This window comes from Nelumbo lutea, chromosome 7 (assembly GCF_056320005.1).
Source record: "Nelumbo lutea isolate HS-2025 chromosome 7, American lotus-T2T, whole genome shotgun sequence".
NCBI classification, from domain to species: domain Eukaryota; kingdom Viridiplantae; phylum Streptophyta; class Magnoliopsida; order Proteales; family Nelumbonaceae; genus Nelumbo; species Nelumbo lutea.
This window is the reverse complement of record NC_142690.1, coordinates 4,042,639-4,056,991: the sequence shown is the minus strand read 5'-3', so window position 1 is coordinate 4,056,991 and position 14,353 is coordinate 4,042,639. Positions and strand designations below refer to the sequence as shown.

At 36.4% G+C, this 14,353-nt stretch overlaps 1 protein-coding gene across 6 annotated transcripts; it reads right to left on the bottom strand.

Annotated features, from left to right (window-relative positions):
* Positions 1–600: 600 nt before the first annotated feature.
* Positions 601–14,331, bottom strand: JMJD5 (2-oxoglutarate (2OG) and Fe(II)-dependent oxygenase superfamily protein). Of its 6 annotated transcripts, none has more exons than XR_016102111.1 (7): positions 13,747–14,331; positions 11,772–11,981; positions 10,479–10,613; positions 9,096–9,239; positions 5,818–5,991; positions 4,290–4,382; positions 601–974 (listed from the first exon to the last, which is right to left on the bottom strand). XR_016102111.1 is itself a non-coding variant. In XM_088954108.1 (6 exons), exons 1-6 carry the CDS (start codon positions 14,206–14,208, stop codon positions 786–788), a joined length of 1,233 nt encoding a protein of 410 aa, XP_088810234.1. In that variant the 5' UTR covers positions 14,209–14,331; the 3' UTR covers positions 601–785. The 6 variants fall into 6 exon arrangements, 3 of the variants coding, with proteins under 3 accessions (XP_088810234.1, XP_088810235.1, XP_088810236.1); XR_016102110.1 differs by having other exon boundaries at positions 5,825–5,991; XR_016102112.1 differs by having other exon boundaries at positions 5,866–5,991.
* Between the last annotated feature and the right edge of the window lie 22 nt (positions 14,332–14,353).

The following is a 14,353-nucleotide window of genomic DNA, read 5'->3' as shown; positions in this document are numbered from 1 at the left end:
CACAAAAAATACAGATAGTAGACAGAACAAATTCATGATGAAGCTTTCTGGGCTAACATTTGACTAATGATGGGTAAAGCTTGAAATCAACGCGTCTCATAGCCTTGGGATTGTAGCTTTAATATTTTGGTTTCTTTTTTTGGTTTTAAGATTTACAGCCTCCATGGACCTAATATGTGGAAAATCATGCACAATATTTTAACAACTGCCATCATACAAGTCAATAAAGCTAAACTACGACGGAATTAACAGACCACAACCATGATCATGCCTCAGGGTCGCATGCTCCTTGTTTCTTTTTTCCCCCCATTTTTTCAAGAGTCGAGAAACCCTGTGATCCGGTGAATGCTAGTCGCGGAGATAAGCTAACAAAAGGAAACTCAAGGAGACGCTACTTCATCAAACTAGCATCTTGGGTTACTGCTTTAAATGCATCTTATCCCCAACAGAATCACCATGAAAATGGAGGATGGGAAGTGTAAAATATAGGGGAAAGAGAAGGAATTCTATATGTAAATCGTATCGGATAGATGGCCCCCTGATTAAAAACAGACGGTGCCAACCATGCGACCTTTTCGCGAAACTATCCAAAACAAGAAATTTGCCAAAGAAAATTCCCTTCTGATCGAGGCAAACTAAGTTCAACTGAAGGATATATACAGGACAAATGGGAGCATCAACATGATGGGGTTCCCCAACAAAAAGAGCACTATTTATTCAATTGAGGACAGCTGTGTTGCTAGAACACAAGTATGAACACAAACCAAAATGAGATAGATAAGCAATCAGGAGCCTGGAGAGTTGCAGCCATCGCTCCACCAAAAGCTAACAGAGAAACTTGTTGTCAAAGACCTTACATAATGCCACCATTTTGGAGGAATATAAAGCATTTCACCTTCTTCTAAAATGCAGTCCACAAAATCCAAGCCTTGAACCTTTGGGAACTCTTTCTCATCTAGATTGTCAAGATCTACCTGAAAAGAGAAAGGGGAATAGAAAAATATATATCATTTAAGGTTTTGTTGCAGTGAGTGAGTTATTAACTTCCCATACATATATGCTTTCAAAATCAAGTTCTTCAAGGTCTAAACATGTAAAGCAGGTGATGAAACAGGAGCCTCATGCTTAAGCTGGAACAAAGACATCAATGAGAAATGAAACAAAAGTCAACAAACACTGACATGCAGCAAAACCATACAAGAAAATTTGAGAAAGCAATTCTTTGAGAACCACATCAAAAGAATTAACAGGAGCAACCCTATCCACCAAGTCAAAAATCCACACTAGTTCTAGCAAAAGACAGAATGGAGATGACCCTGCAGTTGATGACAGATCAGTGTACTTCCCACGGGATTTTTAGTTCCCACAACTTTGGTTGGTTTATTGTATAACCCCAACTTCATATAGGATACTTTAAATCTGAGGAGCAAATCTATTTCCATTTATGGGCAAACTGTACTAGGCTCAGGTCCGTATTTTGGTTGGTTGCTGAAAGAAGGCAAGAACCAAGATAGACTGACAAGGTTCCCATGCTGTAAAAGCTAACCAAGATGAATTAAGCCATCAGAAACAAAAGGTAAATTGATAGATTATTTTGGATTCAAAACAATATATAGTTTAGTTTTGTTTAGAAAAATAAGATATAGTTTCAAAAATAATTTTCAATAGTTTAAGCACAAAAACAAATAGTGTCTCATTAAATCAATATTGAAATTCAAAACGTAGCTTAACAAATAAAAAAAAAAACAATTCAAAACCTAGCTTACATGCATTAAATAAATATAAAATGAAATAACATTTGAAACTCATAGATTTATCAAAAGTGAAATGAAATCATATTTGAAACCCAAAAGCTTCAATATTTGTTGTTTTGCTTGTATGTTGACATATATTGCAAAAAGAAGGCCAAAAGTTTGGACCTTTTCCAATCTACCCCTCCCACTGGAACCAACATTGGGTGAGCCTTTAACTAATGCTTGTATGTTCATGTATATACTTTTTTTTGGTATTAATATGTTCATCTATATTACAATTATACAAACATACATGCCTATTCTTCCCTTAGTAGACAACTGATATGGTTTTGTCATGCCTATTCTTCATATAATGTATATTACCGATGCATGAATACATCAGTAACGAGTGAATTGATGCAAGGGCCCAAAGAGCAAAGGGAAAACCAAAGAATGCATAATTTCAAGTGATTGAAAACAATTAAGGACCTGTAATTTGACAGCAAACATGGTTCTTGATAGAGCAAAATGGTGGGATAGGATTTGAGCAGCCAACCCCAAATGGAGATTAATGCTGAATTGGGTTGAGGAAAACATTGGAAAATTAAACAAAAAAAAGGCCATTACCCAAAGTTGGTCCTAGCCATCTGAGGTCTTGGGAGGGGTAAACTGGATACAGTTGTAACCTCTGGCATTTTTTCCAAGAAGTGGCACAGATTCGAACCTGCTTCTCAGACTTGCAAGTGCAAGATTTTACCATTACACCAAGGTGAACACACTATGTGAAACATAGTCACTTTTCCTACAATATCTGAAGCATGTACTAATTACAGAAAGACAAAAAATAAACACACTACCCATGTCAAAAACATATAGACACGCAAACAACCAACTTAATAGTTAGGAAATATGCTGTTTATCAAATCTATAAGTATATCTGCAATACAAGACAATTTAATGGGAGCAGGTCTGCTAGTCAGGTCATTAAATGAAGATTGAGCAACCAAGACATCTTTCATGTGGCAAATTGATCTGGATCCCAAAATGACCCCATACTTTACGCTTGTAATCCACTATTAACAGGGATAATTTGATCCCAGAACCCTTGGTATGTGGCCAAAATAAATCACTTTTTTCAGGCAAATTAATATTTAAAAAATAGAATTTTCAAGGTCCAATATTACTTACGAAGTATACTTTTTTTTAAGAAGGTAAGGTATATTTGAATTAATAGTATAACAAAATATCAGGGTCTGTACAATGAGATTCTGATAAGGATTGAAAATTTGCAGAGGTGACGAATCCCTAGGGTTCCCTACTTGGTTGACAGTTTGGATTGCCGATGACATCCCTTCACAAGGCAAGTGTAACATGTTATGCACAAAGTTCCCTACTTGACCCATTTAAGAATCTTTTCCCCATTTAAAATAGTTGATTACAAATATTTTAATTGGTTATTGTTGCTTGCATTAGCTTATGCTTCATCATCTACTTTGCATTCTTTTCCAACATTTATTCAATTATTTTTATAAACTAATAGTACATAATATTACAAAAAAAAAAACCAAAAAAAAAAAACTAAAACTCAAAAATTGAAGTACACTTGTGGAGTCCCCAATTCCCTTTTTATTTTACAAAAAAAAATATCCTATTTTTCAGAATCACTGAGAGACACCCTTATCCAAGTGGTGTAGAAAGAATAGAGGTACATTCATCAAAAAAATAAAAAAGGTACCAACAAGTCAAATCTAGACAAGGTATATGCATATCCAGACCCAAAAACTATACTAGATATGCCAATTCAAGTTATGGTCAATTGGATACTGAACCTAATCCACCAAAAAACACGACTAACAGACCATACCAAATTAATTGCACAAATACAATTAAAACTTAGAGGAAAATGTTGATTCTTTATAAATTTCAAGATTCACATATCATTAGTTTAGCAGGTATCCATCCAGGACTAATGTTTGCAAACCCAGACCTGACTGGGGCCACCTGCGTTGGATATCCAGGCAATCAGGTACCCATTGACACCCAAAAAAGAAAGATATATAATTATTCCATACAGGCATACACATAACATATCCATCAAGGGATCCAAAACTTGAACATATACAGTGCGCTGAAAGAAAAGATTGGCATCCTCTACATGAGAAAGAAATGGCATAGAACTCAGAAACCACCAATTAGAAGATTGATGAAGCATTACAAACCAGTGGCACCAGAAATGATGATCCCTTGCATCCAAATTCGAATTTCTCAGGTCTTAACCTTTTCACCTCTCTTTCAAAGTTAGCATTGATATCTCTGACCCAGTGTTCTCAGATATCAATGATAAATCATAAAAGTACTTTGAAAAAATGCATTAAATCTAGCAAACAGGGGAACATTCTCAGTAAAAATAAAAGATAAAGGTTGTAAACAATAGTCAATACAGGGCTTGCTTCCAAAGGTGCTGTCGAAAGGAACCAGGTAGATGACCAAAATACCAGATTAACTTGTCTCAAATGAACTTTTTTTTAAGCAAGAGAGACTTGGAAGACAAGCTACCTGGCTGGAATTGTTAAGCATAGATTCACTGTAAGGATAAAGATCCTCTGATATCGAAGCAGGATAAAGCCTTACATACTTTTTTCCAACAACCTGAAGAAAGATAGATGAAGATCACTCAGAGTCATGTATGAGTGACTCAAAACATATGATATGCCTATGTGAGTATTTTGGTATCCAAGATAGAGATAGAGGTAAAAGTAATCATTATAAAAACATAATGCTCCTAAAGCAAGAGCATAGATGAGTGGGGAAATCACAGGATGCATGAAATTGTTATTCTAGATACCCTTGAAGAACAAGCTTTGACTTGGTTATAATGTTTATTATGAATCTAAAGCTGATGAAGACAAAAGATGTAATGTTACCAATATCAGGATAGGATTCATATTTTAAAACTGTCAAACTAAATATAGCATGGTTGGTTTTAGTTGAAACTTTGAGCTGTGTAAAACTGTAAATAACCTATCCTTGAAAGATTTTCTATTTGTATGGTTACTATTTCATACAATCGTATGAACAAATTACTCTTTAATTTTACTTGTTAATCATCTGACACTTTCAATACCTAGATAGGACATGACTCTGATACATCATCTGATCATCTACAACTAAATTAAAGCATCCAACATTAATATGATATCCATGTGGAACTATTCAAGTAATACCAGTGCATCTTTCCTTCCCTTCTTTTAATGAAAGTTTCCATTTCTCAAAAATACCAGTGCATCTTTCACCTAGCAACCTTCCACAAGAGGAGCTTCAATTTATTGTTATGTTGATTCTAATATTTATATAGCCAAGTCCTTTTGACATTTCACTTGTGACCACATCTCATCAATGTATCAAATATTGATATTGATCCATTCTTGCTTAAGAAAAACATGCTATGGTATTTCAACTTATTATTCATATTGTTTAGGTGTGATTTTGCACCGTAGGCTTTAAAAATACAATGACAAGGTCAATACGAACTCTGGTTCAGGTGATGAAAACGGTTTCAGTAGTCTATTCTTTAACAGAGTTTTATCATCCATAATGATGAAGTTTTATTGTATGGAAGAATGATATTCAACAATTTTTGGGTCGAGCACCCCAACAGATGACCTAGCTCCCAATAGTCACTTGATTTTCTTTACTAAGTATCTCTTTAGGGAATCATTCCCCAGTATGGTTGAATTCTATTAAGTCCTAATCTTGCCAACCCATCCACCATACTTTTGGCAGGCCTTAGGAGTGCAGTAATAAACTTGCTACCAAGATTGTAAAGAGCTGTGCAATCTCTCTTATTAGGCACCTATGTTTCCAAGATCCAGTGCTTTCTTTAACAGAGAATATGGTATATGATAACGTATATGGTTCAGATATTTATCCAACCCTACTTGCAGCAAGACAACTCTCCTCCTCTCTTTTGCCAATGCCAATGAGAAGGAGCATGTAAATTGCAGAACTCGCAGAATTGAATTTTTCATCCTCATTCTTCAAATACCTAAAATTAATAAGAAGATTAACATCAGACAATACACACACATAACTATTTTATTCTGTAATTGACTTCATATATTGGTGGTTGTGCCTTGTTATGGTTGGTACACCAGACAGGGCTTTCTTTCTATGCAGCTGCAGGGACCAGAATCTTAAAATTTTTTGGGAGGTAAGACAAACTGTAAGAAGTTTCTCCACTCTTCTTGGCTTCCTGTGCCTACAAAATAAATAAGATCATATCAGTTAAAAGACTTGAGTTTATGCAGATGGCACATGACCCATTGATTAAACAACCAGTGAAACCTCCAAAAAAATATTGGGAAGTTAATCCATTGGGTGTATTGACTTAAAACATGAATACGGATGGTTTTAAAACTTGGGTGATGTTTTAGGTTCTGCAGTAATTTCAGAATAAAAGCTTTCTTGGACAAATTGTAGGGCAAAGTGCAACTGGCTTTAAGGCTATTGTTAGGATTAACAATTAGACTATAGGGCTCAAAGGAAACAATATCTCGGCTTTATGACTAGTACAGGAAGTGGGGTGAGGAAGGGAGTAAAACCATAAGCAGGTAAAACAAAGTGAACTAAAAAGAATGAAACCTTCTCCAGAAAAATGGATAAAAAAGGTATACTGTCACTAATCATTTTGGAGATAATAGGGAAGGGTGTTGTTCCCTTTAAATGGAATCCTACCACCACTAAAGGGATGAAAACACCAGAAACATGCAGAAACAAAATGAATGTGGAAGTCTTTAAAGGAAAAAAGAAAAAGAATTATTTCAAGCAAGAGTATGTCGTCCAATAATTTTCTATTCAAAGAGAACATGTTTCAACTTTCAAATGGTAAGAATTATAGCTTAAAGAATATCTCATATATCCCCATAGTTCTAGAGTAGAACTAAAAATTAGGTAACTGGAAAACATGTCTGATACAACTAAACTTGATGCCCAACAGACACAGCTCTCTTGACTGAATAATATAATCCTACAATGTGGTGATCAACCAATGGGCTTCACATGCATCTTAGGGCTTTGTTAGACCATTGATTGAACAATTTGAGGTTAACAATGTACCCATGAGAGACCAGCTACCCGGTCTCAGATTTCTCAGTTATTTGCTTGCCATAACACCATGACATGAGCAATGAGAATTAACTCTTCTAGGGTATGTTTACACATGAAGAAAAATAGAAGCACAGTTCAAAACTCCTCCATTAGATGCTCCAGAGTATACTTGTAATGCCAGCTTCTGCAACATGCAATAACCAGATACAAGAAGCAAAATAAATAAATAAAGCATTTAAAGTTGCACTAGTCTGGGATAATTTTTGACAGTAAATTAGCTTCTTTCTGCGAGATGTTGAAGTATTAAAGAGCAACTCAACTAGCTTACGTAGAAAAATCACCCTTACAAATATAAAAAATGATGTTTTTATCATCAACCCAAGGACTTATTAATTTATCAACAACCCCTTACTTCAGAGAGGTAAGAGAGAGAGAGAGAGAGAGAACAAATACGATAATTATAGGCCAACATCTCATTACAAATATAAAATCACCCTTACAAACTGACCTCTCTATGCCCCCAACAACAGATTCTCCCTTGTTGCACTTCTATTGATAAGGCATCGGCAACATTGTTTGCTGTTATTGGTTTCCACCTAAATGAGTGATTCAGGAGCCAGGTGATCTTGTTAAAACCCAACCAACCACTCCTTGCCAGTCCTCTATTATCAGTTAATTCCATCCTGATGAACAGGCTAATCATTGAACTAGAGAAAAAAATTCAGATCACAAGAGATTTCCTTCCTCATCTGGCCCTTAAAAGTTTGGGATAATGTTGCCAAAACGGTCCCCTAGATACTCCACCCTTACACCTGACAAGCCCAAATTACCAAGACAACACCCACCATAGTTAGGTTTTGTTATCCCCATTTCTGGCACTATTCACACTGCATCCCCCTGATGTCTTCCTGGGTAAAAGCTAGCCACTGAAGACCAAATATAGAGTCCAACAACACACATTTAAACTCCTCTCTTTATGAGTACCCAACAACCTATCCTCACCGCAATGAAGTGAAAATGCTGCCCCCTCTTGCTCATTTGTATATATTTCTCCTAGCACATTCCATGTTTCTCAATTTCATTCTGTTACTCTTTATCAGGACCATGACTACAAAATTTTAGAAAACCGTTTGTCTCACCATTCTGCTTCTCATATTATTTTTTGAGAGAGTTTAACCAGAATTCATTAAGAAAAAGAGAGGGAACATGGGATCTCATATTATTTCCCACCAACATAAAAATTAGCTGCCAAAGTAAACATAAGTCCACCCAGTTGTTTTGTTTTATTGGTTCAAATCTGGTTTCTGGGTGCACATAAAAACAAGTTATTGTTCCTAGCTCCATGCTAAGGCCAGAAACAAGCACATGACCCTTACAATTGCACAATCAACAATGTTGGAAATCCCAAACTAACTTAAGCAAATTCATTGTAACAAACCAAATGCTAAATATACAAGTAGAAATATTGGCACTTCATTTGCAATTGGTTAATTGTAAAAATGCATTTTCTTCTTCAATACAAGTAGGGAACAAGTTTGGTTACCATCTTTAAGGCATTTCCTATTAAGAACAAAAAGAATAAGTAAAGAAGGCATTGGTATTTGGACAAGGCTTTGTGCAAAAAATGCCAATGGTTAGGTCTGAATGCACTCCACCCCTCCTCCCAAGATAGGGTAATGACCTGACATTTTGTAGAAAAATGTCAATGGTTAGGTCTGAATGCACTCCACCCCTCCTCCCAAGATTGGGTAATGACCTGACATTTTGTAGAAAAGATTCCTCAGTTCACAAAGTCTGAAATGACTATCCAGTATTATACACAATTTCCAGATCATCCCAAAAATACCTCATAAAAGTAGATACTGTAACAGAATTCTGTCCTTTTCCAAAGAATTGTTACATCTTATTGGCCACTATTCCATGTTTGACCTTTATTCCTTATATCTAGCCATGCTGCATCAACAATAACTGTACTTCTTGATGTACATGCAAGTCATTGAGACATTGACAAACGATAGGATTCCTCACATGGGGAAACATTTCTTCTCAATTATACATGGAGAACTGTTGGAAGCAGGATTTTCTGAAAAGGACAATTGCAGCATAGAAGTTTCAAAAGCTAAAATAGTCATGACTCATAAATTTCAAAAACAAGAGCAGACATAAAATACTGAAAAGGAAAACAGGGCTGAAGGAGGAAAAACATCCTAATAAATCTTCATATTTATCCAATGTATAACAATAAGACCAGTAAACCTGAGCAAGAATATTATGGTGAGGGTCATGGTGCAATGGTGTCACCGTCCCAGCTGGTCCAAACCAAGCATTAAGAGACCTGAGCTCTCCTCCACCAGCAAAACAATAGTCAGGGACAAAAATGTCTCTCCGCAGCTCTTGTATCTGCCAATTAATTGTAACATAAAGAATTGAGACATTGCCTAATAAACTCCAAAGAGAAATCTGGGGAGAAGCAAAAGGACAAATATGAGAGAAAAAATGAATCTAAGGTCAACATAAAATAAAGAGAAAGTAAGTCACTTTCTCCAAATACAATGATTGAGTTGTATCCAACCCCAAGTTGAAATTACTAATTTAATGGGTCATTTGGATAAGCTTTTACCCTTTTCTCCCTTTAGTCAAGGGCAAAATAGAGCAATTTTTTTCCTTGAAAACCTTGCACATCAACCCCAAGACAGTGAGAAGAGCATAATGACACGTTCTTATCAAAAAAGCAACATTCTTATGCTCCATAAAGAAGCTCAGGAAAGAGCTTTGCTTATCTAAACTTTGAATGTACTTTTCATTTGATGCCTGACCACAAACCCAGAATTCTTTTTTTTCTTTGCCTTTTGTTATCTTTTTTTTTTTAGATAAATTGTTTTTTGTCTTCTATTATCTTCAGCATAGCACTTCCTAAAGTTTATCCAAACAAACCCTAAGATTCTTTTTATGAGTAACTGTTAGAGAATTTATTGAACAAACCCTAAGGGGCCATTTGATAACAGCTGAAGTTACTGAACTAAATGACTTGTTGCTTTGTCATTTAGTGGATAAAATAATAAAATATTCAAGGGTATGGTAACCTACCCAACTTCAGCTTCAGTCATTAAGGAACCACTGACTTAAAATATTATTCACTAAAAGACGAAGCAATAAGCTTTTCAGTTCAGCCATTTCAGCTGTTATCAAACAGCCCCTAAGACTCTTTCAAGCTTAAAACATTTAAAATTAAAAGCCTAACAAATACGTAAAGCATTTTCCATTAACTTCAAAGATTTCATAAACTGTTGGAAGTTAGAAAATTTAGAAATCTGCATCTAATCTCCAGCCAATTACAACTGGATCCAATAAACCAAAATGGCACTGTATCCACAATTGGTACCTTTAATACACCAATTAGCAATCAACCCATCCATTCCTCATCAACTACCAACTGTTGACCATAAAATAACTAACCACATACTTGCTTCTTACGTTAATTTTAACCCTCCATTTCCTAAACTTACTTCCTTTTAACTTACATGATGCAAAATCAATTGGTTCTATCACGATATCACCTTTCAAAGTTATCTTTCATTTTGCAAATATAGTGATTGGAGTAGCTTCACACCAGAAATCATCCATAGTAAGGACAAATACCTGATCAAACAATGGATGTTGAGCAAGATATGTTGGGACATCAAAGGGACATTCACTAGATTGGATCCTTTCAAGAAACTCGGAAAAAGTAATTAGTTCTTGTTTCCACTCTGAGCACAGATAGTTCTTTCCTACCTGCAAAATATTTTTAACTTTACCAAACTTCAGTTCAAGTCATTTTGAGAATCAAATTTCTTCGAAATCATATAAGAATAAGGTTTTATAACAGCAAGAGAGAGAGAGAGAGAGAGATGACAACAAAGTAGGAAAAAAGAAAAGGAACAGAGAAGCATCAAATTATGGCAGATTATCCAAATGCCAGGTTTCAGCTTTGTTGTTTTAGAAATTAAAATGCAATAGGTCTACCGGAACAAAGTAACTACATGGTAAGATAAGGCCAAAAATATAAGAAACAACAAAAAATAAGTGGTGATTCTACTGATGAGATAAGTGGTTGCAAGGATGATGCATGGTATAGGTAGGAGTAGTGACTCTAATAGCTATCAAAAACCAAGTCCACAAATATTTTTCACCATTGCGCTACTGGAGAGAGGAATAAGGCAGCTGAAGTGTTAGGGAATATACACATACAGAGAAGATAAATCTGCTCCACTGCAGAAGAGAAGAAGAATTTACAGACCTCCCAAACAGGTTAATCAGTGCGAGAATATGTTGGACAAAAGCATTGGAGTGTTTATAACTCGGTCCATGATCTTGCTCCAACAGAAGAGGTTAGAGCCAGCATAAGACATGCCACACACCTGTACCCATCATTACTTCTAAGAAGCAGGTGAGCTAGATTCACATTAACCAAGAGGCTCGTTGACCCTTTCATTCAGCATTCACAATGAAACCCCTGAGACCCCATTGACTCATCCAGCAGAGTAACATAGGCCCAGGGTCAGATGTCACCTAGAAGAGCCCCTAGCTCAAACTTGTATTTAGGAATGCACGAAATGAAATCAGGAAGCATTTATATAAGCTAACTAGTTCACCAGACAAATACAATATATCATGACGTTTTAGCTCTGCCCCAAATGGCATAGATGTGGAATACCCAATGTCTTTTACAGTGAGCAAAAAGAAAACTGGTCCTTTCTACCAATATGCCTACAGAAGGAACTATAAAGAGCAGGTTTACATTCTTTAGGACCACAAGAAGAAATCCAGGGCATAGAAGTAAGCTGATCAACATATGTATTTGGAAATGGTTAACAATTCTCCTCTCAAGCAACAAATTAGGGATGTTTTGCTCAAGATAATGAAGTAATAAAATTAAGTGATATTAATCACCTCAACTGGAACTGTCCGATCACCTGCAACTCTTCTGAGATAATCCATTTCCTTCCAATTTGTCCTGGCAGGCCAATGACCCATGCAGTCTCTGATTATAACCGGAGAACCTGATAGGAAATAATCACAAAGGAATCCCTCCAAAGATAAAGAAGACCTCTTCTCAACTATCTTACAAGAAAGAGACTTTGTTGGCAGAATTTGAAGCACCTAATCAAAATGGGAAAAAATATTAGAGACACTAAAAATACTACAAAGAAATAGCAGGTTACCATAAGGAAATAACAAATAGTTCAATAAGTCATAACCAATAGGTCGAAATGCAGGATATAAGAAAATAACAAGAATATGAGACATTATAGGAAGGCAATATTCAAGTTACCTAATAAGTGAAGATAAACTGGAAGTAATAAAAGAAAAACAAATGCGGCAAAAATATTTTGTAATAACTATAATAGGCACATCTCTATTTGAATATTTAGTGCATAGCGAGCACCTTTCATCCCAAACTCTTGACATGATGTCAATAGGGCCGTAAATGGGTTGGATCCAACATATCAGACTCAGATATGTTGAAACTTCAAATCAGATCAAATTCCAGTCCAATCCAAAATCAAATATATCTGACTCAGATCAAATTCAGGTTATAGCATTAAAACAAAGAATTTTTTTAAAAATTTACTTTTTAACTTATACATATATATTATATTTATATAAATAGATATATTGAACTTATTAGTTATAAACCTTATAGAATTTATGTATAATATCTATATACAAACATGAGTATGCTACATATATATTATTTGGACTCAGATCTTAACCAGATCAGATGGGGTCAAAAATAGCATGGGCTAAGGTGGTAAGAAATTATTTGAGGCTCACAATTTAACAATGAACATGATCCTTGCAGGATTGTGTTGCCAACCCCTTATAGTTTGGATAATCGGATAAGGCTCTGTTGAATTAAGCTGAATAGGGTGCTATTTATTTATGGTACTGTCCCATACCATGATTTTATTGAGGTTGATGCGCTGGCCACTAGTGCACATTTAAATACCTGCTACCCACACGACATACCAAGGTATCACTGCTTTGATATGTGCAACCGGGCTACGTGATGACACAACAAAAAAAAAAAAGAATTTTCTGGTGCAAGTTGTAGGCTAAGGACAAAAAAAGGTCAGAAAAGTGTCAGTTGATCTTTTTTTATCAATATAAAAGTGTCTGTAGATGTAGTGTGAAAAAATTACATCCATGCTTTAAAAGAAGGCAAGGCCATAGAATGTGAAGCAAAGTCCTTTTCATAAATGTTAATCTGACTCGGCAAGGTAATGGCACTCTATGTTTTTTTTTTCGCGGGCCTTGCCCATCTTATCACCCTAGAAAATTAGAAATAGAGTGGGCTGGCAGCACAGGATCCACGTAGCCAACACAAATAGTTCAGATAAGGTTTGGATAATGATGATAATAGGTAAGAGGGGTAGAGAAGAGCTACTCTAGCCTATTTTACCACTTTGCCATTTCTTTTCTTTCTTTCTTTTGGGAGTGGGGGATGTTTTGCAGTAGATAAATGTGGTTCCACTGATTACTAACAAAATAGCATTTTTTAGGGGTTTATGTTGATTTTCGTTTAGAAACACGGGAATGACCTTAGTTCCTATTGTAAAGTGCATAGGTAGATGAATGGATTTAAGCAGTTCAATGATTTCACGAAAGAATTAATCTCCCTTCTTCATTGAGAGAGAAGATGGTTTCATTCACCTATCAGAAATTCGCTGGAGGGTCAGGAACTTGAAAGTTAGAATTCACTTCATTCCTTTAATTTGGAAAAGAAAGAAATAAAAGAACTCGGGAAAAAGGAAAGCAGGTATTTCCAACAATAATAAAGCATTAATTAAAATGATGAATTAAAAAACAGATATTAAGAAGGTGGAAATCGAAAGGAGGACAGAGAAAGGTGAACGGACCTCACCTCCGCCTTGTTTGGACACTCGCAACTTAGAACAAGCTCCTTTTTCCCACCTTCTTTTGTTGCTCCTTTCTGACTCTTAGCAACACTGGACTTCGTCATAATCTTCTCCACAGCCGCGTCCAAATCCTGACGCAGAAGGCTTCCTCCCATGATCAAGCCCATGTCAAGAACCCTAAGTGCCTCCCGGAAATCTCCGGCGCCGAGGTGGAACGCCGCGACGTGGAGGCAAGCCATCGAATAGGCGTCCCTCCACACAGGCAACACAGAGTGCCACGGACCCGAGTGGAGCTGCTCCCATGCCATCTCCCGCGCTGCCTCCGCCGCTCGGAAGTCACCGGCAGCACCCAGCGTAGCCACAGTAACATATGCATAACCGCCCTGGTCAGAGATTCTCTGGAGTAGATTTGATCTCTCGGCATCTAATATCGGCGTTTGAAGGATGTTTCCGTCTGTGGCAGCCATAGGCGGTTGTAGCGGTGACGACGACGATGGTGGTGGCGCGGTGCTACCGTTAACTAGAAGCTGGTGGAGCTAGATTTCTCACAGACAGAGAAGGGAAGTATGCACTTTCTGCACTTTTTGCAGAGTAGTTTTGGACTGTTGTGCA